Source organism: Cucurbita pepo, chromosome LG14 (genome assembly GCF_002806865.2).
Source record: "Cucurbita pepo subsp. pepo cultivar mu-cu-16 chromosome LG14, ASM280686v2, whole genome shotgun sequence".
Taxonomy (NCBI): Eukaryota; Viridiplantae; Streptophyta; class Magnoliopsida; order Cucurbitales; family Cucurbitaceae; genus Cucurbita; species Cucurbita pepo.
In genome coordinates this window covers 2,422,013-2,447,239 of record NC_036651.1, presented here as the reverse complement: position 1 = coordinate 2,447,239, position 25,227 = coordinate 2,422,013, and the positions used below count along the sequence as shown (strand labels likewise).

The 25,227-nt window shown below is 38.1% G+C and overlaps 3 protein-coding genes across 4 annotated transcripts; all 3 read left to right on the top strand.

The window, feature by feature from the left end:
• The first annotated feature begins 788 nt into the window (after nt 1–788).
• LOC111810285 lies at nt 789–7,127 on the top strand. The gene is made up of 9 exons (XM_023696970.1): nt 789–1,972; nt 3,232–3,361; nt 3,541–4,028; nt 4,779–4,859; nt 5,037–5,147; nt 5,954–6,067; nt 6,164–6,247; nt 6,426–6,497; nt 6,574–7,127. The coding sequence occupies exons 1-9, from the start codon at nt 1,652–1,654 to the stop codon at nt 6,847–6,849; spliced, it is 1,677 nt and encodes a 558-aa protein (XP_023552738.1). The 5' UTR covers nt 789–1,651; the 3' UTR covers nt 6,850–7,127.
• A 3,064-nt stretch (nt 7,128–10,191) lies between these two features.
• Nucleotides 10,192–12,077, top strand: LOC111809733. The gene has a single exon (XM_023696133.1). The coding sequence runs from the start codon at nt 10,440–10,442 to the stop codon at nt 11,808–11,810; it is 1,371 nt and encodes a 456-aa protein (XP_023551901.1). The 5' UTR covers nt 10,192–10,439; the 3' UTR covers nt 11,811–12,077.
• A 6,335-nt stretch (nt 12,078–18,412) lies between these two features.
• On the top strand, nt 18,413–23,570 carry LOC111809787 (kinesin-like protein KIN-14Q). Of its 2 annotated transcripts, none has more exons than XM_023696215.1 (14): nt 18,413–18,638; nt 18,794–19,344; nt 19,442–19,607; nt 19,692–19,750; nt 19,835–20,021; nt 20,111–20,187; nt 20,595–20,697; nt 20,803–20,901; nt 20,977–21,153; nt 21,232–21,517; nt 21,589–21,750; nt 21,971–22,186; nt 22,379–22,416; nt 22,501–23,570. In XM_023696215.1, exons 1-14 carry the CDS (start codon nt 18,602–18,604, stop codon nt 23,385–23,387), a joined length of 3,045 nt encoding a protein of 1,014 aa, XP_023551983.1. In that variant the 5' UTR covers nt 18,413–18,601; the 3' UTR covers nt 23,388–23,570. The 2 variants fall into 2 exon arrangements, with proteins under 2 accessions (XP_023551983.1, XP_023551982.1); XM_023696214.1 differs by having other exon boundaries at nt 19,683–19,750.
• Nucleotides 23,571–25,227: the final 1,657 nt, after the last annotated feature.

Genomic DNA, 25,227 nt, shown 5'->3' with positions numbered 1-25,227 from the left:
ATTTATTCTTTCACTTTTATATTAGGGCGATGATATATCCCATTCTTACCCCTTAACGTTGTAAAACAAGTTCATTAACTTCCCAATTCATACGTAACTAAAATATTTATATAAAAAAATCANGTAATGGGACAAAACAAACCATATTGGCTAGCGGTGGGCTCGGACTGTTATATTCATTCTTTCACTTTTATATTAGGGCGATGATATATCCCATTCTTACCCCTTAACGTTGTAAAACAAGTTCATTAATTTCCCAATTCATACGTAACTAAAATATTTATATAAAAAAATCAATTCGAGCGTAACTTAGCAGATGAGATATTTGGTGTAATACATTAAAAAAATTGATCTCATTCTCCGACATCGAAGAATTAGAAGTTTTTCTATACTACCATAGTAGACGCACTACACATGTGTAACATCATCATCATTTAATAAAACATGACATGAAGTCCAATAGATAAGATCCAAACTTTGTAACAAGGTTTTGATGTTTGAGCATGTGAAGAACAATTATATATATATATATCATGTTATTTTGCTTCAACGTGGGTTGGATTCCAGTTGTCTTTAGTGAAAATTAAGGATAGTTCCGGATCTATAGGACGATGGAGAAATTGAGCCGTTGGATTCAAAGATTTGTGTTATAGCTTATGATATATCAATATATTACCTTAAACACCATATTTAATGTTAATAGAAATTAAAAACCAACTAATTAAAATTAATTTTTGGGCGAAAACTTGAGCAACAAAACTGAAGTGGATCCCACATAATAAACATTACTGTAAAGCAATCTCTCCGCCCTCTTCCGTTGCCGGCCGCCTCTGCTCCGCCCATCTCGATTTTCTCTCTCATCCATTTAACACCAAAACTCTGCTCCAACCTCTCTACTTTATCAAACTTTTCAATAACCCACTTTCTCTTTTCACGAGTTATGTGATGCTTCGAAGGATAAAAACAGCGAGAACAAAAAAAAAAAAAAAAAGTTAGGGTTTCATTTCATTTCCCCAATCTGTTCATCCAATACCCAGATTATTTTCACTTTGATTCCTCCATTTAATGCTTTGATTCAAGTCGGTGCTCCATTCACTCTGTTCTTGTGTTGGATTCTTCCATTTCTCATGATTCCCAATGCGTTGTTATTGTCGCTGTTCGTTTGCCCCATTTTTCGATTTTTGTTTTCTTCTCCTTAATGGGTTTGATTCTTGTGTACCCTTCTTGGGTTTCTGTTGATTTTCAAGGATGGTAGGATATGGGATCTTTTGATTGTCCTCTTTTTCTCAGAAAAGTGTTTCTGTTGGTTGCTCTTTTTTGTGTCTTCTTTTCTTCGTGGAAACTTACATGTGAAGCAATTTGCGTTGAATGAACTGAGTACCCCTAATCTGTGATCGAGTTTACAGAGGTTCCTGCTTACTTTAATGTGTTGTTGTGCATAAAGAAGTGTCCGGATCTTCTTGCAGCTGAAAACCCGTGAAGAATTGGTTCATGGGCTTCTTTTTTGTGGTACTCTAAGGGCTTAGATTCAATTCCCATGGGGTGCATTTTAGATTTGGTGGCATTGATGGTTATCTATAACAATAGCGGCGGCTTCTCCAAAAGGGTATCTCTGTGAGGGGTTTGGGTTTGGCTTTGGTTCTTAGCTGCCATGGAGGATATAGGACTTTTCAAGCAAGGATGGAAATGGTTTCAGTCGCAGAAACACACTTACTCGCGAGCTCGAACTGTGTTTTTTAGATTCAGAGACAAAGTTGGGATGTTTATTGAGAGACATTGGCCAATGGTGTGCCGTGGCTGTGCCTGGATTGGGAGTTTACTGTGGTTAGCTGTGCTTCAGTGGTGGGATTGCATTATAAAAGGCTTTCGGTCGCTTGTCGGATTAGGCTCTGCTGCATTGCTCCTTATAATGTGGAGTTGCTTTCTTAGTTTAACATCCATGTCCTGCCTGGCTTATGTTCTTCTCAGTATGGTATGTTCCTTTCTGTTATTTCGGGTTTTTCATGAACTAGGATCGATAAACTTGCTTGAAATGATAGCGAAGTCGAGAAGTTGAGTTCTAAATGGTTCGATCAAATGAGAGCTACTAAAACTTTGCATAGGATCTTCATTGTTTAATATTTGTAACTTGAGAAGCTAGAGATGTTTAGAATGCTCTAGGTCTACCAGTCTAGGCTTCGAAAGAGTTAAACTTTGTACTACGATTCCATCTATGATGGTTCATACGAATATCGACCACCTTACTTTTCTATATTGTCCTTGGTGGATCCGTCGTTCTGCTACTTGTGGTTAGGATTACATTGAGTTGTTTACATTTTATTGACCAGATGAGGTAAGTTTGTTGTAGAGATCATTGTTAGAGTTGTTTTGAGGTATATTGTTCTGTTAATGTGAGATCCCACATCGGTTGGGGAGGAGGACGAAACACCCTTTATAAGGGTGTGGAAACCTCTCCCTAGCAGACACATTTTAAACCTTGAGCGGAAGCCCGAAAGGGAAAACTCAAAGAGGAAAATATCTGTTAGCGGTGGGCTTGGGCCGTTACAAATGGTATCANCCTTGAGCGGAAGCCCGAAAGGGAAAACTCAAAGAGGAAAATATCTGCTAGCGGTGGGCTTGGGCCGTTACAAATGGTATCAGAGCCAGACATCGGGTGATGTGNGTTCCCTGAAGGGAGGTAGACACGAGGCGGTGTGCCAGTAAGGACGCTGGNATGAGGAGGCTGTTCCCTGAAGGAGGGTAGACACGAGGCGGTGTGCCAGTAAGGACGCTGGGCCCTGAAGGGGGTAGATTTGGTGGGGGTTCCACATCGATTGGAGAAAGGAATGAGTGCCAACGAGGACGCTGGGCCCTGAAGGGGGGTGGATTGTGAGATCCCACTTTGGTTGGGGAGGAAAACGAAACACGGGTGTAGAAACCTCTCCCTAGCAAATGCATTTTAAGACCTTGAGGGGAAGCCCGAAGGGAAAGCCCAAAGAGGACAATATCTACTAGCGGTGGGCCTGGGCCGTTACTTTTAATAGCTGAAACTCTTTGGTATTGGTAGCCATCCTAGTCGACTTATAACGTAATGGAAGTGTGCAATAATCAGTTTATCTTCTCAGATACTTGACAAGATAATTCGTGAAGATGCTTTACAAGGCCCGACCCCTTCTATTTTAGTTCAATCGTGTCACGTTAATAAAATGAAGTTTCATTTCATTGTATTTATAGCTTAGTCCACTGTTTCAGGGAGCTGCAGGAGTTGCTGTTCAATACTTGGGTTACACTCCTGGAATATTTATCGTCGGACTCTTCGCTATTCTGGTATTGTGGATGTACGCTAACTTTTGGATTACAGGGACGTTGTTTATAGTTGGAGGTACGAACTTCTTTCCATGTGAGAATCGAATTTTTATGTGCGACCGTAATTTGGGCTCGTTGTCCCTTAAGATGCATCTTTTCTTGATGAACTTGTACTCGAGTTCAATCAATTGCTCTATGAATCTTGAACTTCTGTCAGTTGATTCGCGTTTTTGTTTATCGTTTGCTAATATGTAGGTTATTTGTTCTCCCTTAATCATGCACGGTTGGTGGTGTTAATGGCAACTGTATATGCTATATATTGTGTTAAAGTTCGTGTTGGATGGCCGGGCGTCTTTCTCTCGATAAATCTTGCATTTTTGTCAAACGATGCATTAAATTATATGCTCCAATGGTGTGATAAGGCAAGTGAGAGTTCACATTTGGAGGAGCCGAAACAATCCGAAACAGTATCGGAAGATGAATTCTCAGGAGAGTGTGAATACTCTATTCCTACCGGTGAGTCCGAGAAGGTGCATGCGTGTAAATCATCGACCCCAACTGTTGTGACATCTGTTGTTGATAACCAGAAAGAGGCTTCTTGTAGCAAGGTGACCAAAGAGCAGACCGATTCAGTCGACGAGATGAAAAGAATACTAAATAGTGGGGACCATTACGAAGCACTGGGATTCCCGCGTCACAAGAAGATCGATGTAATAGTTTTGAAAAAGGAATACCGAAAAAAGGTGATATCATACTCGTTCCCACTTTTTTAAGACACGATTTCCTTTTTTACATGTGAAAGATAGTCGGGGTGTAATTATGAAATTTAGTTATATGGTTACTGTGAGATCTCACATCGGTTGGAGAGGGGAACGAAGCATTACTTATAAGGGTGTGGAAACCTCTCCCTAGCAGATGCGTTTTAAAACTGTGAGGCTGATGACGATACGTAACGGGCCAAAGCGGACAATATCTGCTAGCGGTGGGCTTGGGCTGTTACAAATGGTATCAGAGCCAAACACCGGGCGACGTGCCAGTGGGGATGCTGCTCCCCCAAAGGGGGTGGATTGTGAGATCCCACGTCGGTTGGAGAGGGAAATGAAGCATTGCTTATAAGGGTGTGGAAACCTCTGCCTAATAAACGTGTTTTAAAACCGTGAGGCTGACAACGATATGTAATAGGCCAAAGCGGACAATATCTGTTAGCAGTGGGCTTTGACTATTACAAATGGTATTAGAGCCAGACACCGGGCGGTGTGCTAGCGAGGATGCTGGCCCCCCAAGGGGGTGGATTGTGAGATCCCACATCAGTTGGAGAGGGGAACGAAGCATTGCTTATAAGGGTGTGGAAACCTCTCCCTAGCAGACACGTTTTAAAACCGTGAGGCTGACTGCGATATGTAACGGGCCAAAGCGAACAATATCTGCTAGCGGTGGATTTGGGCTGTTTTTCTCGAGGAAACAATGTACTAAATGTTTTCTTCTTCTCTTAGGCTGTGCTTGTGCATCCCGATAAGAATATGGGAAGCCCGTTGGCTAGCGACGCATTTAAAAAGCTTCAATGTGCATATGAGGTAATTTTCTTATTATGGAATGGATACTAAGTTCCCCCAGAAAGAGAGCCTACATTATAGCCCGAAAGTGAGAAATCTTAGCTTTCTGTTTCTTCAATCGTATCTGCCTCGATAGTCGAGTGACTTCCAATTCTCTGGTCATTATCATCTCGTACTCATGTTTACATGGAAAATTAGGTTCTTTCCGACTCGGTGAAGAAACGAGACTACGATGAGCAATTGAGAAAGGAGGAATTGAAGACCAAAAGTGTCTGCCAAAGGTCCCAGTCCTATGGGACTTCACAACAGGTTCTGCATAATCTTTATATGATTGATACCGACATTTTATAGTTTCATTTATGTATGTGCGCTCGTTCATGATAAACGTCTTTTGTTTCGAACTCGTGAGATGTACGGTAATTAGAACGGAAGTAATAATACTAATAAAGATGCCAAACTCTTTCTGCTAGACTCTATATGAGGGAGAGAAAGAGAGTAAAGTATCTTCTAGATGGCTTTGTGTTCATTCATCGAGTGTGACATCTCACATTGGTTGGAAAGGTGAACAAAATATTTTTTATAAGGGTGTGGAAACCTCTACCTGGCCGATGCATTTTAAAAAGCTCGAGGGAATCTCGAAAGAGAAAGCTCAAAGAGGACAATATCTACTAGTGGTGGGCTTGGGTTGTTACAAATGGTATCTGAGACAGACACCGGGTAGTGTGCCAGCGAGGACATTGAGTCCCGAAGGGGGGTGGATTGTGAGATCCCATATCGAGGAATGGAGAACGAGTGCCAGCGAGGACGCTGGGTCCTAAAGGGAGGTGGATTGTGAGATCCCATATCGGTTGGAAAGGGGAACGAAACATTCTTTATAAAGGTGTGGAAACCTCTCGAGGGAAAGCCCAAAGAGGACAATATCTACTGCCGGTGGACTTGGGCTGTTACATCAAGATTTTGGTATCTTCTTGAGAATTATTTTCGTTCCCTCCATTTTTATCGAGTCACGGTATTGTGTGGCTTCTGAAGCTCGTTGGTTCTTGTCCGAGCATTTCTCTAGTTGCTAGTGTGTAGTTGAGTTGAAATTAGTAACTTTCAATCTACTTTATAAGCAGATGAATTCTGATTATTGCTCCGAGGAGTCGAGACGTATACAGTGCAGTAAATGTGGGCATTCGCATATATGGGTCTGCACGAATAGGAACAAGACGAAGGCAAGATGGTGCCAGGTTCTTCCCCAAGCACCATCTGTTCTTTCTTTTCGAATCTTGTTTAAATTTTACTTTCGAGAATAAAGTTAGTGTTCGTACGTACTTTGATGTCAGGATTGTTGTCAATATCATCAAGCTAAGGACGGAGACGGATGGGTCGAATATAAAGGGTCTCTAATCTTCGATAAACCTCAGAAAGTAAGTTCTTTTTCATGCTCAAGCTCAAGGGGAAGACTTAACGGATCGAACGTTAGCTCTAGTAGACAACATGGGATTCGACTATGTTATCCGTTCGGATCTTGTTGTTGTCTTATTGAATGTTGTGTTTGACATGCATATTTGACTGTTCGGATCCAACGTTACTATTTTCTTGTAGATGGATATACCTCGAGCTTTCGTTTGTGCTGAGAGCAAAATCTTCGATGTGTCCGAATGGGCGATTTGTCAAGTAAGTGGTTGATAGTCCACAGTTATATAGCTTTTGGGTTCATGCTCCGATCTTGAAAGATTTGACTTTGGAGCAGGGAATGGCTTGCAGACCGAACACTCATCGCCCAAGCTTTCACGTAAACATGGTCGGTTTAGGAAAAACCACACAACGATCCAAGTCGAGTAGATTTCCTTGGGAATTGGATGCTGAAATGATGGACGAGGACGAGGAAGAATTCGAGCTTTGGCTTCAGGAGGCTTTAGCCTCTGGTCTCTTCTGCGAAACCTCGAAACGGAGGAAGAGCTGGAGCCCGTTCAAATTGGGACAGAAGAAAGGGAGCAGCAAACAATGGCGAAGAACATCGTGCTAGAGTAGCAGCCAAAACTGAGCCTCGGCAGCAGCATTGCAAGCTTCTTATTCCCGTGGAGAAAGGTATGAACGATAAACGGATTACTCGACCAATAGGACGAATGCGTAAACTCATCGAAAACACGAGTAAGACGTAATATAGGATCCAAAGCTTAGGCATAATAGCCTCTGTTGCTGCTGCCCTCCCCTGTTCTTGAAGATTTAATCTGTACACCATCTATTCCCATGTACATATCTCTTTCTTTCTTTCTTATATGCTATGATATTTGATTTTGTTTTTGTTTTTGTTTTTTAGTTTAATAATATGTGCTTTAACTGAGTCGAAATCGAAATTAGTGATTTAATAATATGTATCCGGATATGGCTTAGTACAACAATACGAGACGATGGAATGTCATGGGATAGATGGTAGAAGGCTGTCCCCTTGTCTAATGGGACCTCGTGGTAGGCAATCGAAACGATTCCCACTAGATAGCCGCCCTTTCTCTCTTTNTCTTGTCTAATGGGACCTCGTGGTAGACAATCGAAACGATTCCCACTAGATAGCCGCCCTTTCTCTCTTTTTATAGCCTCGTGGACGATATCTTCATTGCATGGAATGACACACTCCAAATCGAGGTGGTTAACTAGTGAAGTGATGAAAATGCAACAATGAGATTTAGCAAAAGGATGTTGCTTCGTCGTTTAAAGATATCTTCCCTCGTGCCATTTTTCCTTTCAAGCATGGCCTTATAGTGGCTTTTAATGGCGCCGACGGTGGAACCTTGTTTGGCGGTGAGCTCCGGCAACTGGGTTACGATTATTACAGAGTTCCCGAAAGACCCACAAGACAATTTTTAGTGTTCATGCTAGAATGGGTTGCCATTTCTGGGCGGTGTACTAGCGATGATGTTGGGTTCCCAAAGAGTGGATTATAAGGGTTGGAAACCTCTCTGTCCACTGCAGACGTGTTTTAAAATCTTTATGAGAAGCCTTTGAAGGAAAGCTTGGATAATATTTGAGGACGTTGAACCTCCAATGGAGAGTGGATTGTGGGATCCCACGTTGGTTGGAGTGGCAAATGAAACATTACTTATAATGGTGTGGAAACCTCCCTACTATCTCCCTACTAAACGCATGTCAAAACTATAAAGCCGATGACGATACGTATCAAACTAAAGCGGTGGACATAGGCTCTGACAGATTGAATAAGCTTTGTTGTGGTCGATGTTCATAGCAAGGAATCTTTAAAGATATATCAGATTGAGTCTAAATGTGATACTCGGCCTGTCAAGTTCATCATTTACTACAGAGCGGATGGCTTCAAGAATTGTCTAGCAATGCAGCTCCCGTGGAGCTACCGGTCGAAAACCGACAACCGATTTGAAGTGAAAACCGGCGGAGCAGCTGAAAAAAATGGTTGGTTGTGTTTGTTGTGTGGTCTCATAAGAACAGGTAGCATGTGAAATGTTGCAGGGAAGCAGCTGGTTGAGTTGGGAGTTCCAACTTCTGACTGCTTGAGGTTGAAGACAGAATCACTTGGCAGATGGTTGTGTTATAAGAGCCCTATCCCTAACTTTCTCTTGTCCCCCAACAACTCACCCTCCCCCCTCTTTCTCTCTCTTTTGAATGTTAAGTATCAAACCCCGTCATCGTCATCACCAGGCCCGTGTGTCAGCGACAACTCTAGCCTCTAAGAAAGTGGGTTGTGAGATCCCACCCTGATTAGAGAGAGAAACGAAACATTCCTTACAAGGGTGTAGAAACCTCTCCCTAATAGACGCATTTTAAAAACTTTGAGAGAAACCTTGAAAGGTAAAGCACAAAGAGAACAATATCGGCCAACGGTATGCTTGGGCTGTTACAGGTTTGATTTTAGACGTTTAAGATCGTTTTAGTTCAATAATGTTCGGGGTAGAAATATCCGAACAGTTGTCCTCTTAATCAAGAGTATAAACGTAACCAGATAAGTTGAGATCGAATTATTAAAACTAATAGGATTAGACTTTCGAAAAACACCCTCGAGAATCTAAAACCTATTCAATAATTATTTTAGGGTTAGTAGAATAACAATAATTTTGTGTAGGCTTTGACAAAATTGTTTACAATTACACTTTCATTTAATTTAATTTAATAATTAGTTGATTTTCTAACATAAAATTATGATAAGATTTGAATTTAAGTTTCATAAATTATTTTTATTAAATATTATATATATATATATATATATTAAATTCAAAATTTTGATTTGTGACATTTAAATTATTATTAATTTTTTTAATATAAAAATATCTATATTTGTAATTCAATTTTTAAATAAAAAATTTGGTTTTATTTATTATTATAAGATATTTTTAAATTTAGAGAATAAATAGAACAAAATTGGAGGGGTAAGAGTGTAAATGGACTACATGTAATTTTTTAAGAAATTAAAAAGAAAATGGAAATAGCGCCATTGGCATTTTTTGGCTGCATTTGCAAAAAAAAATAAAAAGTAAAAAAAAAAAAATCNACCGGGCCGTGTCCAGAGACAACTCTAGCTTCTAAGAAAGTGGGTTGTGAGATCCCACCCCGATTAGAGGGAGAAACGAAACATTCCTTATAAGGGTATAGAAACCTCTCCCTAATAGACGCGTTTTAAAAACTTTGAGGGAAACCCTGAAAGGTAAACCACAAAGAGAACAATATCGGCCAACGGTATGCTTGGACTGTTACAGGTTTGATTTTAGACGTTTAAGGTCGTTTTAGTTCAATAATGTTCGGGTAGAAATATCCAAACAGTTGTCCTCTTAATCAAGAGTATAAACGTAACCAGCTAAGCTGAGATCGAATTATTAAAACTAATAGGATTAGACTTTCGAAAAACACCCTCGAGAATCTAAAACCTATTCAATAATTATTTTAGGGTTAGTAGAATAACAATAATTTTGTGTAGGCTTTGACAAAATTGTTTACAATTACACTTTCATTTAATTTAATTTAATAATTAGTTGATTTTCTAACATAAAATTATGATAAGATTTGAATTTAAGTTTCATAAATTATTTTTATTAAATATTATATATATATATATATATATTAAATTCAAAATTTTGATTTGTGACATTTAAATTATTATTAATTTTTTTAATATAAAAATATCTATATTTGTAATTCAATTTTTAAATAAAAAATTTGGTTTTATTTATTATTATAAGATATTTTTAAATTTAGAGAATAAATAGAACAAAATTGGAGGGGTAAGAGTGTAAATGGACTACATGTAATTTTTTAAGAAATTAAAAAGAAAATGGAAATAGCGCCATTGGCATTTTTTGGCTGCATTTGCAAAAAAAAATAAAAAGTAAAAAAAAAAAAATCCGTTTTATTTTCAGATATAAATAGTGGGTTTCCTGTACGGTGGCACCACGGACCTCTTTCTGAAAGGCCAACTCATCATCTCTCTAAACCCTAGCTCTCTCTCTCTCTCTTTCTCTCTCCTCCAGATCTCGCCGGATATTCCGCCGATGTGATTTGCGCCGAAGACGTTGACCTTCCCCGGCGTCACCTTGTTCTCCATTTCCTTCATCACCGGACTTCCATTTCACCTTCGCATGATCGCTGCCGTCATACATGGCTTCCGCATGCGTTAACAGCGTCGGAATGTCGCCGGAGAATTTCCTCGACTGTTCTTCTGCTCCTTGCCATTCCTATGGCTGGCTCAGCCCTCGCGTTTCCTTTAGTCGCGACTTCTCCGACGATTCCTCGCCTTCTTCCAACCTCGCCAGACCTATATCTAAGCCGAAGCCTGGCGCTGACCCGGCCGGGAAGTCTGAGATTCGAGATCCGGATCCTGAACTGGTGCCGGTGAGCGAGTTCGAGTTCTGCCTTAAAGATCCTGTTGCCTTGATGCTTCCTGCGGATGAGCTGTTTTTGGATGGGAAACTCGTGCCGCTTCAGGTTTCGTCTGTTAAACCCTCAGTCAATGGTTTGAAGTCGACGAGGTGCGTTTCGTCGCCGGAGACTGTGGTTCAAGCCCGCCGGAGAGTTGAGGACGAATGCAATACGGATCCGTATCTGTTTTCTCCCAAGGCGCCGAGGTGTTCCAGTCGATGGAGAGAGCTTTTAGGGCTCAAGAAGCTGTACCAGAGCAGCAGCAATGGTAATAACAATAGCAATGGCGGAGCCAAAAACGAAAACCACAAAACAACGACGACGTCATCGTCGTCTTACTTCTCGGAAGCGAATTCGAAGGCGCTGAAGTATTTTCTCCACCGGAATTCGAAATCGTCGTTGGCGTCTTCGTTCGATTCGTCGCTTAGCCTTCCATTGCTGAAGGATTCCGATAGTGAGTCTGTTTCGCTATCTTCTTCCCGTGTATCTCTTTCCTCTTCTTCCTCAGGTCACGAACACGAAGATCTTCACAGACTCTCGCTCGATTGCGAAAATAAGCCAAACAAGAATCCGATCTCTCTCCATCGGAACCCTAACCACAACAATCCCCCGCGGATGAGACTGGTGAAACCGAGGCCTAAATCAGAGACCAATCCGAGATCAACTTCAACAGTGGATCATCATCCAACAGCGACGAGAGTAGGGAGAAGCCCGATGCGGCGCACGCCTGGAGAATCATCATCCAGTCGATTAGGAGGGATCCGAGGAGTATCCGTAGATAGTCCACGAATGAACTCGTCAGGAAAAATCGTGTTCCACAACTTGGAGAGAAGCTCAAGCAGTCCGAGCACTTTCAATGGCGGACCAAAATTCAAAAACAGAGGAATGGAACGTTCATACTCGGCGAACGTGAGAGTAACTCCAGTCCTAAACGTTCCAGTTTGTTCTTCCCTGAGAGGATCCTCAAAATCCGCATCTGTCTTCGGATTCGGACCATTATTCACCGGCACCGGCGGAAGAAGTCACCAGAATAGTAGCAGCAGTAGTAGTACTAACCGGACGACAACAAGGCGTATCAACGAAACCGACGGCGGAGGGAAACTCCATTGATGAGATTAGAAGAAGAACAGGGATTTAGATATTGGGTAATAACACTAACAAACCCCGTTTTCCATTTCTGTAATTTTTTCCCCCCTTCGTGATAAGAGACGGATTTGGATCGAATTTGCTAATTCTAACACAAAAAAGAAGGTTCAAAATCATCATGTAAATAAGGCGGAGGGATTTTGTTCGTTTTGTTTTCATTCCAGTTCTAATTATTTTTCACCATTTTGAATCCATCCATCCTCTGTTTAAAAAGATCATGAAAATGGCGTCCCAATTTCCAAGTCGTTTTTCGCTGTTCCATCCAAAAGGAGCGTTTGAATCACACGCGCCAAGGGAGCGTGTGGGTACAGAACTCTCTTGCGTTTTCGTTGAAGCTTTTCTCGTAATGATGTGCGACATACTTGTTATCTAAACCCTGTCGCTTTCAAGGATCTACACTTTATACATATATATAAAATTATATAATGTTCAACAATTTTATTAATTGAATACATATAATTTTATGTGTATTTTAATTAAATAATAAAAAAAGGGTGTCCTCCGTGAATGTGTTGTCTTTTGCGGTGTATAGGAAAAGATGCCAATATTGGAGCAGATGTGGTTTTTTGGTAAATTACAAAGTTAATTAATTAAATAAATAATAAAAATCTGGTTTGTTGATCTTTGATGTTTCCAAAAGCTCCTTTGCCTAATGCTTTTTGGATCCAAATGCAAATTATATAAAATTTATTCCCTTTTCTTTAATACTTTTTTTTATCTACGCTTAAATATATTAATATTTTATTTTTATTTTGTCTTAACATTAAATTCTTTCTTTAGTATCCAATATTAAAATAAATCTTATAACTTATCTCTCTCTATATAATATAAATTATTTTAATACGGATAAGTTAATGGAATTTATAATATAGTTTTTTTTTTTTATAAGAATCACGGTGTTACAAATGGACCTATTGCCAAGAATATTCAAAAAATATGAAATATGTCACAGGATTCGAATCATGGTGTTCCAAATGAACTTACTGACAATAAGATTCAAAAAACATATCAACAATAGAAATCGAACCTAACACAAGAGAGGTTAATTGATTTCGAACCTATCGCATCAGTCACTCAATCACATCAACATTTGTTAGAAAAAATTAATTTTAATTTCATAAATTATGTATAAGTCAAATAGTCAATTTGACATTTTTTTTTTGTAAATAGACTATCAATACCCACAATATGTTATGTAAAATTCAGATCTCAAAATGAGACGTTTCCCTTACAAATACAATCATCATATTTCCCATTTCTAAGTTTTTAGCAGTAGAATTGCACTCAAGTCATTCAATCAATAGGCGGGATCAAATTAGATTATGGAGTGAGTTAATTTAGAACCAGGTTCCAAATCTTGCTCATAGATCTTCAATCTAATAGTAATCTAATGTAACCTTATCTCTTAGTTGATCCAAATTTTATATAATGAGGTGGTTCGATTCAAGGTTATTGCTGAAACAAAAGCTTGTTGGACTGATGATTATGATTATGATTATGAGTTTTTTAAAAAAGAAATATTATTGTGAATCATTTTACTCAAATTCATTGTTTTTTTTGTTTTTTTTTTTATTATTATTTTGTGCATGAAAGACATAACTTAGGATAAATAAAAAAAATGTGGGGGAGAAAGCATAGGGAAGTTGATCCTAATGTACTTTACAATTAGGTTTTCTTTTTAGGTCTCGTCAATTCATACTCTTTCATTTTTTTTTTTTAATAAAAAAGTTATTTTCTTACGAGTACACATTTTTCTTTAATAACTTAATAATAAGAACTCTAAATTTAAACCCGGTTTACTCGATTCGAAATTCTTCCTAAACAAGTAACGTAATCTTGTTGTAAATAATGTCGAGACATAAAGACATTACACGACATAATATGTGCACTATTTTGTCCATAGGCGCAGTCGACTTTCTATTCCTTTTCTGCCCCTTTGGCAAAAAAACAGAATTTTTTGCAATTAATTTCTAACTTTTATCATTACGTTTTTTAAATGTAGAAGTGATCTAAACTGTACACAAAATAGGACGTTAGATCAGACATGTCTTTTTCTGTCTTTTTTTTATTATTTATTTTTAAAAAATAAAATTTGGTATTTTATTTTATTTAAAAAATAAGAAAATATTCTCTGAAGTTGAGAAATGAAATGATGAGGCTGGTTGACCTAAACACCCTTTTTCCTCTCGAGGGTCATTTTGTCTTTTCACCTTTTTATTTTCCTTTTCAAAACTTTTGGGGTTAGTTAAATAACTTATTCCAAATTCCAAATTCCAAATTACCCTTTTACCCCCGTTATTTGCACTTCAAATTTTGCTAATATGTTTTAGTTTAATTTTTATTTATTAATTATTAAATAAATAAAAGGAGAATTTTTCAAAAAATAAAAAATAATAATAAAAAAAGAGAACGTGGTTAAGGACAGTCCAAAGGGAAAGGGCGTCTGATGATATTCTCCTTTATTTATTTATTTATTTATTTATTTATTTATTTCCCCTCAGAAAGTGTAGGGTAGAGAGACAAGTACACACTAGAGAGAGAAAATTACACGTTGGAAACACTCGTGTTGGTCTGTGAACATAGTTTTCATCTAACGTCACCAACTAAACCACCAGAAACCGAATCTGAGTACTAAGACATAACACACTGAAAAGACCCACATCAGTCTGTGAACATAGTTTTCGTTCTTAAAAGCAAGAAGCAACATGATCATGGTGCACGAAATGTTGGAGCCATCAGGAACTAAATCTGAATCCCGAACACCAACGACGATTTATACACATAGCGACATCACTATTATAACCAATGATGTAGTAAGACCGCCCGAACCAAGATTACGAGAGAAGAGGCAATAATTGACATGATATGGAATTTTTTTGTAATTAAAAAGTAATTTTCAATCTGCCAAAATAATAAAGAAAAAAATAATTTTAATGGCTGGAGTGAATTATTATTATTTTAATTATTTTATTTGGCTATAAATAGGAGTAGGTTTTAAATTGTTTTATATAAATGCCTTTTATCTAACGCTTCATATTCCATCCAATTTTGAGGTTAACATCTCACCAAACATAATATCCGTCGTGTTTTTCAACGCTCGACTCAAGATTTAGATCAGGATTTGAAATATGAATTTGATACTTGCATGTCCCGACATTCCCTTATGACATGACTAACTATCTCTACATAAACGAACACGGATATTTTTAGTATGTTTTATCCTCACTCACATGTTTCATAGAAATTTTGTCGGGAGGTTACTCGATAGAGAATTATTATGATTAAGTCACTCGTATTATTGAACGGGGAGGTTTGATTATTGTTTACGCATTGTTCTATCGCTCTCGAAAGGGGGCAAGAATGTGGAAATGTTGGGTATGTCATAAGAAAAGTGTTGTTGGTGTAGTGAGTTTGGTTGATATGTCTTAAGTTAAAAGCAAAGGGATATTATTGTGTTGTTTGTTGATGGAATATTTGAACATGCCTTTGTCCTTTTGGATTTTAATATTCATAGCCATTCACTTGGATTTTTATCGAACTTATATATGGACACGGGATTGATGTTCGGGATGTCCCTATTATATAGTTGACTCATGGGTCGATTTTCAATAACCGTGTTCGAACTAGCACTGAAGATCGATGACATTCTGAGACTTGAGAATCAAAGTAAAAAAGAAGATATATAACAGTGGATTTGAAGGATCTTGACGTAGAGACAAGGTCGAGCTGTAGAACAGATATCAGTTTCTGAAAGAGTTATGTTCGGTTGGTATATATTATATATATAAATGAATGGCTTAGATTCTTCGTAATTATTTGGTCAAATTTGGTGCCATTTTCTTATTCAAACTCATTTCGTATCCTTTCAATTATTGTATTTTGGTTGGACAGTTTTTAATAATGCCTCATTTTTTGTGTCGAGAAATATTCTAAACCCTAAACCCTAAAAATTTTAAACGCATGTTCCTTATAACGTTATTTCAGCAATGTAAAGAAAAAAGTTGCGTAGTTTGAAAGATAGCATGACCGACAAAAAAATTATGCAGAATTTGTGAAGAGGCGTGTTTCCCAATTGCATCCCTTAGGAGTTTGTGATGTCGAAGTTCATCGAACGTTCTCATCACGTCGAGTCATATGGTAGATATTTAAGATAATATTGTCATTTTTGGACTCCCCTTTAAAGAACTGTGTCTGTTAGGGAGAGGTTTTCGTATCGTTCAACCAATATAGAATCTCATTGTGATGTCCACATTGGTTAAGAGGGAGAACAAACCACCATTTATAAGAAGGGTGTGGAAACCTTCCCTTAGCAGACGCGTTTTAAACCCTTGAGGGTTTGCCCGAAAGGAAAAGCTCAAAGAGGCCAATATCTGCTAGCGGTGGATCTGGGCCGTTATACTTACAATCCACTCCCTTTGAGGACAATATCTGCTAGCGGTGGATCTGGGTCGTTATACTTACAATCCACTCCCTTTGAGGACAATATCTGCTAGCGGTGGATCTGGGTCGTTATACTTACAATCCACTTCCTTTGAGGACAATATCTGCTAGCAGTGGATCTGGGTCGTTACACTTACAATCCACTCCCTTTGAGGACAATATCTGCTAGCGGTGGATCTGGGCCGTTACACTTACAATCCACTCCCTTTTAGGACAATATCTACTAGCGGTGGATCTAGGCCGTTACACTTACAATCCACTCTCTTGGAGGCTTAAGTTCTCGGTAGCACTCGTTTCTTTATCGAATGGAGGAGAGATTTTTAAAAGAGGGAATGGGATATGGTTGGTGATGATCCTGTGGAGTGGGAAAAACAAAGAGAGAAAAAGCTGCGAAGAGTTAGGTTTGACCATATTTAACGAATGGGCAATAAGGGCAGTGTTTGGGAGTGGGCTCCACTAACCCCCAACTCAGATTGACAGGGATTGATTTGATCCCATTTTTTATTATTATTTTATTTATTTAAGAGAGAGAAAGAGAGAAAAATGAGGAGAGAGAATGAAGGGGCGTGTTTGGCTGGGGGTTTTCCCCAGCCTTCCATGTTTTATCACGTGATCCCTTCCCCCTTTTCCCTTTCTACCCCTCTTATTCCCAACCAATTTTCAAACCCTAATTACTTTAATTATCCTCTTTTTAAAATAATATTATAAAAATATAAATAAATGTAACCGATAAGATAAGGAATCACTAGACTAAGATTTGGATTACCTTGTTGATCGAATATCTCAAGGCAAGAACATTGTTTGAGATTCGAATCACTCCACAAGTAAGATCGATCATGTCGAGCTTGAACGATTCTACATGCAACCTAAACTACATAGAATTGCAAATAAACTTAACCATTGGCTAAAGAAAAGCACAAATGCTCCTTTTATATATATTTTCTAAGTCGGCTTACAAATACAACATAAATAGTTTTATATAGCCTCAACAATGAAACTATTAAAGACATTCCAAGAGTTGTAACATTCATACTTTTATGACTATAATTAGCCATGTAAATGTAAATAAAATATCTTTAAATACAACGACTCTAAATTACTCTAAATTGTACCCCACCCAAAATTTATAACAACCAAACTTCGTTCTTCTTCAATGTGGCATGAATTGAAGATAATTTTGACAACTTTTTCTTCACATATTCATTGAAGTATATTGTATGATTGATGTCTTTTGGTTCATATCAGTAACCATCCAAGTCTCCCACTAACAGATACTGTCTTTTTTGAACTCTTATTTTCAACCAATGTTTCGTTCTACTCTCCAACCAATATGAAGTGTCTCAATAAATAGGCTGGATTTCAGAAAAAAAAAAAATCTATAACTTTAATGAATCGTGAAATATATGTTGAATAAATGAGAATATGATAAATTTGCAAATTTCGAAAAATGGGAGTGATATAAATTTTTTTTATTTTTTTTGTTAAATTCAGAACTTATGTGTCGGGATGGTTATAAGTTGTTCCAGCATGTTTTTTCTTGTCACGTGCATCTTAAGAAAATTCAAAATTTATAATTTGAAATTGTTAAAATAAATTTGGTAACGGACAAAAATGAGTCAAAATGTTTTTCACTTTTTGGAAAATTTTCAAACACATGCCTTTTCTTTGACACCTGATGATTGTGATGTAAGCCTGGATAAATTTAAGAGTGAAATGACTGTTATGCCCTTATTCATTAAATACAAACATTTTCATTAGTAAATTTCTATTTGGGGTGTTTATGTCATTGGCAATATAAATATTTTTTTGAAGCCCATTTATTTTTCAAGGCCCATTTTAGAAATATATGAAAACCTTTTCTCGAACCGACGCGTTTTAAAACTGTGAAGGAGAACAATATCTAAGGGTGGGCTTGAGCTATTACTAATAGTATCAGAGCCAATCATCAAATGGTACGAGACACTGGTTGGAGTAGGACTAGACCAATAATATCTATTAGCCGGTGGGCCCACCCCTTGCCCTTGCCCTTGCACGTGCCCGTGCCCGCCTTGACAAATTTCAAATTGCGTTGAGGAGGTACAAATTTCAAAATTTTAAAAAGAAAACCCTAACGGTCGACAAGACATCGAGTAACGCAGAATTTTGGATCTCTTTTACTTAACCAGAATCATCATCGCTCTCTGTTTCTCTGCAACTTCTTTTTCGTTCTCTTTATACTCTCATTATTTACTTCTTCTGATCCATTAATTACATTGCCATTTCTGGTTATCGATTCCTTGTTGCCCTGTTCTTGTCTCCAGAACAGTTCGGCTACGATGCAAGATCAAGATTGCTGTTCTAGCCCCGGTGAAGGTAAACTCTGTTCGATGCTTTTGTGTGCGATGCTTTTGAGTTTGGAATAGTGTAATTGATTGAAAATTTATGGTGGATTACGGTTGAAGTGATGATTAAGAACCCTAATTTCATTGTGTTGTGTTGTGTTGTGTTGTGTTCTTCTGAATTTACAGCGCAATTCATTCCGGAATTTACCTTGATTTCTCCTGATATTGCAATGGATAACTACTGTGATTCGCCAGAACTCTTTGATATCAAGTGTTCTAAGTCTATGGAGCTTTCCTTTGAAAATAGCTTTTCTGGAATTGAGGTTAATTACAAACAGACGACTCCATCTGTTAGATTTTCCCAGTTGTGTGAAACCTATGATCCAGAACTGTCTCCAGAATCTTCCTTTGAGTTGGCTACTCCTCCAGCTACCAGTTCTACACAATCTGAAGAGCTTCTTCAAGCTGTAAGTGTCAATGCAGGTTCCTCTAATGATGCTGTGAGTTTGGATGGGATAAACTATGTGGAAGACAATTGGTTCAAGGGTGGTGATACCATTAGATCTGATGAAATTGAACATCCTTTATATCAAACGGCTCGTTTTGGGAACTTTTTTTACAGCTTCTCGTTATTGGAACCTGGGGATTATGTTGTTGATCTTCATTTTGCTGAAATTGTGTTTACCAATGGCCCTCCTGGTATGAGGATGTTTGATGTTTATTTGCAAGATCAGAAGGTAAGAGCCTTTTCCCAATCACCTAAATGATATCACATTAATTTTATGTTCCTAATCTTAAGAAATTTCGATAGATATGTGTTGGTTTGGTTTGTAGGTCGTTTCTGGCTTGGACATATACGCTCGTGTTGGTGGGAATAAGCCTCTCATTGTATCTGACCTCAGAACTTCTGTAGATGTAAAAGATTTAACCATTAGATTTGAAGGATTGATGGGCAGGCCAATTGTTTGTGGTATCTCTGTGAGGAAAGATCTTCCTTCAAGTGAGTTAACTAAGCATTTTACTTCAGTTGGTTCATTTGTTCAAATTTTATGATAATGGACAATTTTCATGTCAGTTGTTAAAGAAGTTGAGCTGCTCGAAGATGTGGGATCCTCTCGATTAGAACACTCAGAGATTTCCAAAGTGAACATTCTTATAAACTTGATTGTGTTCTTATAAACTTGTTGTGGGCATTCTATAAGACTATTGCATTGTGATGTACTGTAGGATAGTAGTGAGTTGATAGTAAAAGAGAATGAGCTGATGAAGAATGAGCTAGCAGCAGCAAGGAAACAAATGGAGGAACTTAAAAAGGAAAACAATCAGAAGAGTAAGGAATGTGAAGAAGCTTGGAAGTCTCTAAATGAGCTACAAAATGAGCTCATGCGCAAGTCAATGCATGTTGGATCTCTTGGTAATAGACACTGTCTTTTGTAGCTTCTAGCTACTTTACTATTTGTTAGCTGACCTTTTGATGTCTTTTTTCCCTTGATTTCTTTGCAGCCTTTGCCGTTGAGGGACAGGTGAAAGAAAAGAGCAAATGGTTTTCCTCATTGTGGGATCTTACCAGAAAAGTAAAGGTATGCAGTAGAGTATATCGACGTGAAAATTAAGAATGTGAGATCCCACATCGGTTAGAGAGGAGAACGAAACATTTTTCATAAGGGTGTGAAAATCTCTCCCTAGTATACATGTTTTAAAACCATGAGACTCCCGGTGATATGTTACAGGCCAAAGTAAACAATATCTGCTAGTGGTGTGCTAGCGAGGACGCTGGACCCCTAAGGAGGTGGATTTGTGAGATCTCACATCGGTTGGAGAGGAGAACGAAACATTCCTGATAAGAGTGTGGAAACCTCTCCCTAGTAGATACGTTTTAAAACCGTGAGGCTGATGACGATACGTGACGGGCCAAAGTGGACAATATCTACTAGCAATGGGTTTAGGCGGTTAGAAAGAATGAGTCATTAAGAGTTTCATCTGTCAGATTATGAAAATGGAAAACATCAAATTGTCGGAGGAGGCGCTTGCATTCAAGAGCTGCTTTGTGGATATGAACGAAATGATGACATCCCAAATTCAGACAGCATGTAAGCTAGCATGCCTTAACGTTAATTCTAGGAACACATTGCTAATTAGCTATCTGAGTCTACTGGGTTTACTGGGTTTCTCCTCTGCCTTTGAATCTTTGATAGTTAAGCAGCAATTAGATTTTCAAGAAAATCTGAAGACCAAATTTGTTGAAGGAGCTAAGGAACGGAAAGAACTCTACAATAAGATGTTGGAGTTGAAAGGTCAGCTAGCTTTACTGCAGTGTTCTTGTTTCAAACGACATGATCCACTTAGTGATGTTATACTCTTCATTGCAGGAAACATTAGGGTCTTCTGTCGGTGTAGGCCCTTAAATACAGAAGAGATTGCCTCTGGAGCTCCTATGGTTGTTGATTTTGAGTCAGCTAAAGATGGTGAGCTGATTGTTAAGTCAAATGGAGCTCCCAAAAGGGTCTTCAAATTTGATGCTGTATTTGGTCCTCAAGCAAATCAAGGTAATTTGGAAACGTTTAGCAGTGTATTAGATGTGATGTATGATATCATATTGATCATTCGTGTGCCTGCATTTGTAGGAGATGTCTTTGAAGACACTGCCCCATTTGCTGCTTCAGTTCTAGATGGCTACAACGTTTGCATATTTGCATATGGCCAAACGGGGACTGGAAAAACCTTTACAATGGAGGGTACTGAAGGAGCTCGTGGAGTCAATTATAGGATTCTTGAGGAGTTGTTTCGTTTAACGAAGGAGCGGCAGAAGCTCAATCGATATAAAGTATCTGTTAGTGTCTTGGAAGTGTATAATGAGCAAATAAGGGACTTGTTAGTGTCAGGATCTCAGTCAGGGAATGGTGTAAAACGGTAAGTGTGTGCAGAATTTGATGTTAGTTCGTTCCATAAGTGAAAGTTCTCACTTTTGTAATGAATTTCAGGCTTAAAGTAAGGCAAATCAGTGAAGGAATACATCATGTTCCTGGCATGGTGGAGGCCCCTGTTGACAACATGAGTGAAGTTTGGGAAGTTCTACAAACTGGCAGTAATGCAAGAGCTGTTGGTTCAACCGATTGTAATGAGCACAGCAGCCGATCTCACTGGTCTGTCTATATTTCTTTTACGTTTGGTTTACTTAGGAAAAGGATGTGATCATGCTCGATATTAATGTTGGAATACCTGAAGTGATCGATATAAACCCTTAGTCAATATTCCTTATTGCATTGTCTCTCTTCGGTTCTTTATATTCAACTAGATCGAGTGTGTGCGTTGTTTCCGATCCTAACAATTAAGAGTTGATTTTGGTTGTTTCTTAACATACAGCATACATTGTGTAATGGTGAAAGGGGAGAATTTGCTGAGTGGGGAGTGCACCAGCAGCAAACTCTGGTTGGTGGACTTGGCAGGGAGCGAGCGGATAGCTAAAGTAGAAGTACAGGGAGAACGTCTCAAGGAAACACAAAACATTAACAGATCACTTTCTGCGCTTGGGGATGTCATAGCTGCTCTTGGGACAAAAAGTCCACACGTTCCTTTCAGGTAACAACCCAAGCCCACCGTCAGTAGATATTGTCTCTTTAAGCTTTCCCTTTCGAATTTCTCGATTTTTAGAACGTGTTTGCTAGAGAGAAGTTTCCATACCCTTATAAAAAATGTTTCGTTCTCTCCCCAACCAATGTGGGATCTCACATGTTTTGTCTCGTGACTTCCTTTGTTCTTGATTGTTGGCAGGAACTCTAAGCTCACTCACTTGCTTCAAGATTCACTAGGTAGTAGTATACCTTCTTTTCTAGATTACATATGCAATGTTTATGTGTTTCTTTACTGATAGATGGAGGAATTCATGTGGTTAGGGGGAGATTCAAAGACACTAATGTTCGTACAGATCAGTCCAAACGAAAATGACTTGAATGAAACTCTTTGTTCATTGAACTTCGCAAGCAGAGTTAAGGGAATTGAGCTGGGTCCTGCAAAGAGACAGCTTGATATGTCTGAGTTCCTTAAATGCAAGCAAATGGCACAAGCTTCAAAGCAGGATATGAAGAGTAAAGAACTACAAATGAGGAAAATGGAAGAAACAATTCATGGGTTTGAGTTGAAAATGAAGGAAAAAGAGCAGAAAAACAAGAATCTACAAGACAAGGTGAAAGAACTTGAAGCCCAGCTTCTTGTTGAAAGGAAGCTACAGCAGCAGCAGCAGCAGCATATAAAGGTTACTCGCCCACTGACTGAGAACAATGGCTTCAAACCATCATTCTACCCTTTTCCGGGTGGCATGAGTGATGGAACAGAGAAGGAGAACAATCCAGGGATGGCTGAACTATCTTTTGTGCCAATGAAGAGGACAGGAAGAGCCTCGATTTGCACGATGGGTCGACGTGTACCGGTGGTGCTCGAACCGAGGAGAAACTCCCTAATGCCTCTACCAAGCATGCCAAGCTCAGCTCATCTCCCATCAGCAATGTTGATAGAGGAAGATGAGAGCAACTGCGAGGGTCCTAAAGAGATAAAGTGTGTGAGAGGAGGAAGCGTTCAGAAGAAGAAGATGCAAATGAAACGAGGGGGTATCAATGTGGGGATGGAGAAGGTGAGGGTGTCCATTGGAAGCCGAGGAAGGATGGCGGCAGCACACGCACACAGAGTGCTGCTAGGCAATGGTAGGAGAGCAGCTAATGACACTCAAAGTAAGAGGGAAAAGGAGAGGGGTTGGAACATGGGAACAATAGTAGGGAGAAACTGAAAGTAAGAGGGATTCTTGTTTGTTTTGTATGTGTGTCAATATTCATTATGATGATGATGGTATCATCCAAACTTGATTAGTTCGGTCTCGTGTGTTCGTTAGAAAACTCGACAGTTTATGTAATTCAAAGAGTGTAAAATGTAGTTGTAACTATTCAAGCTCACCACAAGTAGATATTGTCCACTTTAGCCCGTTACGTATCGCTGTCAGTCTCACAGTTTTGAAACGCATCTACTAGGGAGAAGTTTCCACACCCTAACAAGGAATGCTTCGTTTCCCTCTCCACCCCGATGTGGGATCTCACCATCCACCCCCTTTGGGGGCTCAGCGTCCTTATGGCACAACGTCTGGTATTGGGCTTTGATACCATTTGTAACAGCACAAGCTCACCGCTGGCAGATATTGTCCATTTTGGCCTGTTACGTACCGTAATCATGCTCATAGTTTAAAACGCGTCCACTAAGGAGAGGGATCTCACCATCCACCCCCTTTGGGGGCTCAGCATCCTCGTGGCACAACGTCTGGTATTGGGCTTTGATACCATTTGTAACAGCACAAGCCCACCACTAGCAGATATAGTCCATTTTGGCCCGTTACGTATCGCTGTCATGCTCATGGTTTTAAAACGCGTCAACTAGGGAGAAGTTTCAACACTCTTATAAGAATTCATTTCCCTCTTCAACCAATGTGAAATCTCACCGTACCAATGACTTACAACAAAAAAATTTGGATCACCACACGTTTTAGGTCACCGTCACACTATTTCAAGTTTCGATATCAGTCCAAGATTTTAAACGCTCACATTCCATGACTTATTTAAACCAAAATATTAAATTGAGTTTGGTTGAATCTTTCAAATTGTCAAATTATTGGAACATCTTTTAACGGCAGCCATACCTAACTCATGTCAAATAGCTAAGTGACAACGTTACCTTATAAACATTATGCTTATTTATATTAACACATTTAATATAATGTTAAAGAATATAATATATAGTTTGATTTAAATGTATTATTAACCTATGATCCAATCATTAGTCAGTTATAACCATAAATTGTTGATGGATGAGAATACATTGCATCAGCAAAAAATGTTAAAACATTATTGATATTTGGTTTTTATGCATGCACCTAATTATTCTTTTTTTTTAATCTAAAAAAATGTGCATTATTTATTTTTAAAAAATATTTATTAAGGTTTTTTAATCAATTTAAAAAATATATATTCACCTCATATTTAACCTATTGATTAATAAGATTTTATATTCAAATAATTTAATTTTATGATTTATAATATATTATCAAATATATATTGAATAATTATTTAAATAAAATTCATGGTCCAATCAAAATTTTGTATTTTCACTCAACTTTAAATTAATTAATAAAATGATGATTTTCTTATTATTCTTATTTTTTAAAGAAAAATATTGATAATCCAACCAAACATGCTTAAATAATATTAAGAAATTAAGTTTAAAAAATAAAAGGAATTTTTCCATCATATTATTCCTTCAATTTTATTTTAATCAAATACTTTGGTAATAAAAGCCATATTTTCTTGTCTTTATTGGTCATTTTTTAATATTTTTTATTTTTGTATATATACAACAAGTAGTAAGCTTATTTATATAGAGCCGCCTTATCTTTTTATTTTTTAAAATATTATTTATTTCTTTTTCGATTTACATTTTTGTCCTTTTTATTCCGAAATGAATTGTAATGGGAAATTAGAGAATTATTTTGTAATACTCCAAACCCACCACTAGCAGATATTGTCTGCTTTAAAATACGTCTGTTAGGAAGAGATTTCCACACATTTATAAGAAATGTTTTGTTC

Coding starts and splice junctions, on each gene's coding strand:
- LOC111810285 (XM_023696970.1), top strand. CDS start 1,652: ATGGAGGATATAGGACTTTTCAAGCAAGGATGGAAATGGTTTCAGTCG. Junction 1,973..3,231: donor CTTATGTTCTTCTCAGTATG/GTATGTTCCTTT, acceptor CCACTGTTTCAG/GGAGCTGCAGGAGTTGCTGT. Junction 6,248..6,425: donor TCTTCGATAAACCTCAGAAA/GTAAGTTCTTTT, acceptor ATTTTCTTGTAG/ATGGATATACCTCGAGCTTT.
- LOC111809733 (XM_023696133.1), top strand. CDS start 10,440: ATGGCTTCCGCATGCGTTAACAGCGTCGGAATGTCGCCGGAGAATTTC.
- LOC111809787 (XM_023696214.1), top strand. CDS start 18,602: ATGCAAGATCAAGATTGCTGTTCTAGCCCCGGTGAAG. Junction 18,639..18,793: donor CTGTTCTAGCCCCGGTGAAG/GTAAACTCTGTT, acceptor CTGAATTTACAG/CGCAATTCATTCCGGAATTT. Junction 22,187..22,378: donor AGTCCACACGTTCCTTTCAG/GTAACAACCCAA, acceptor GATTGTTGGCAG/GAACTCTAAGCTCACTCACT.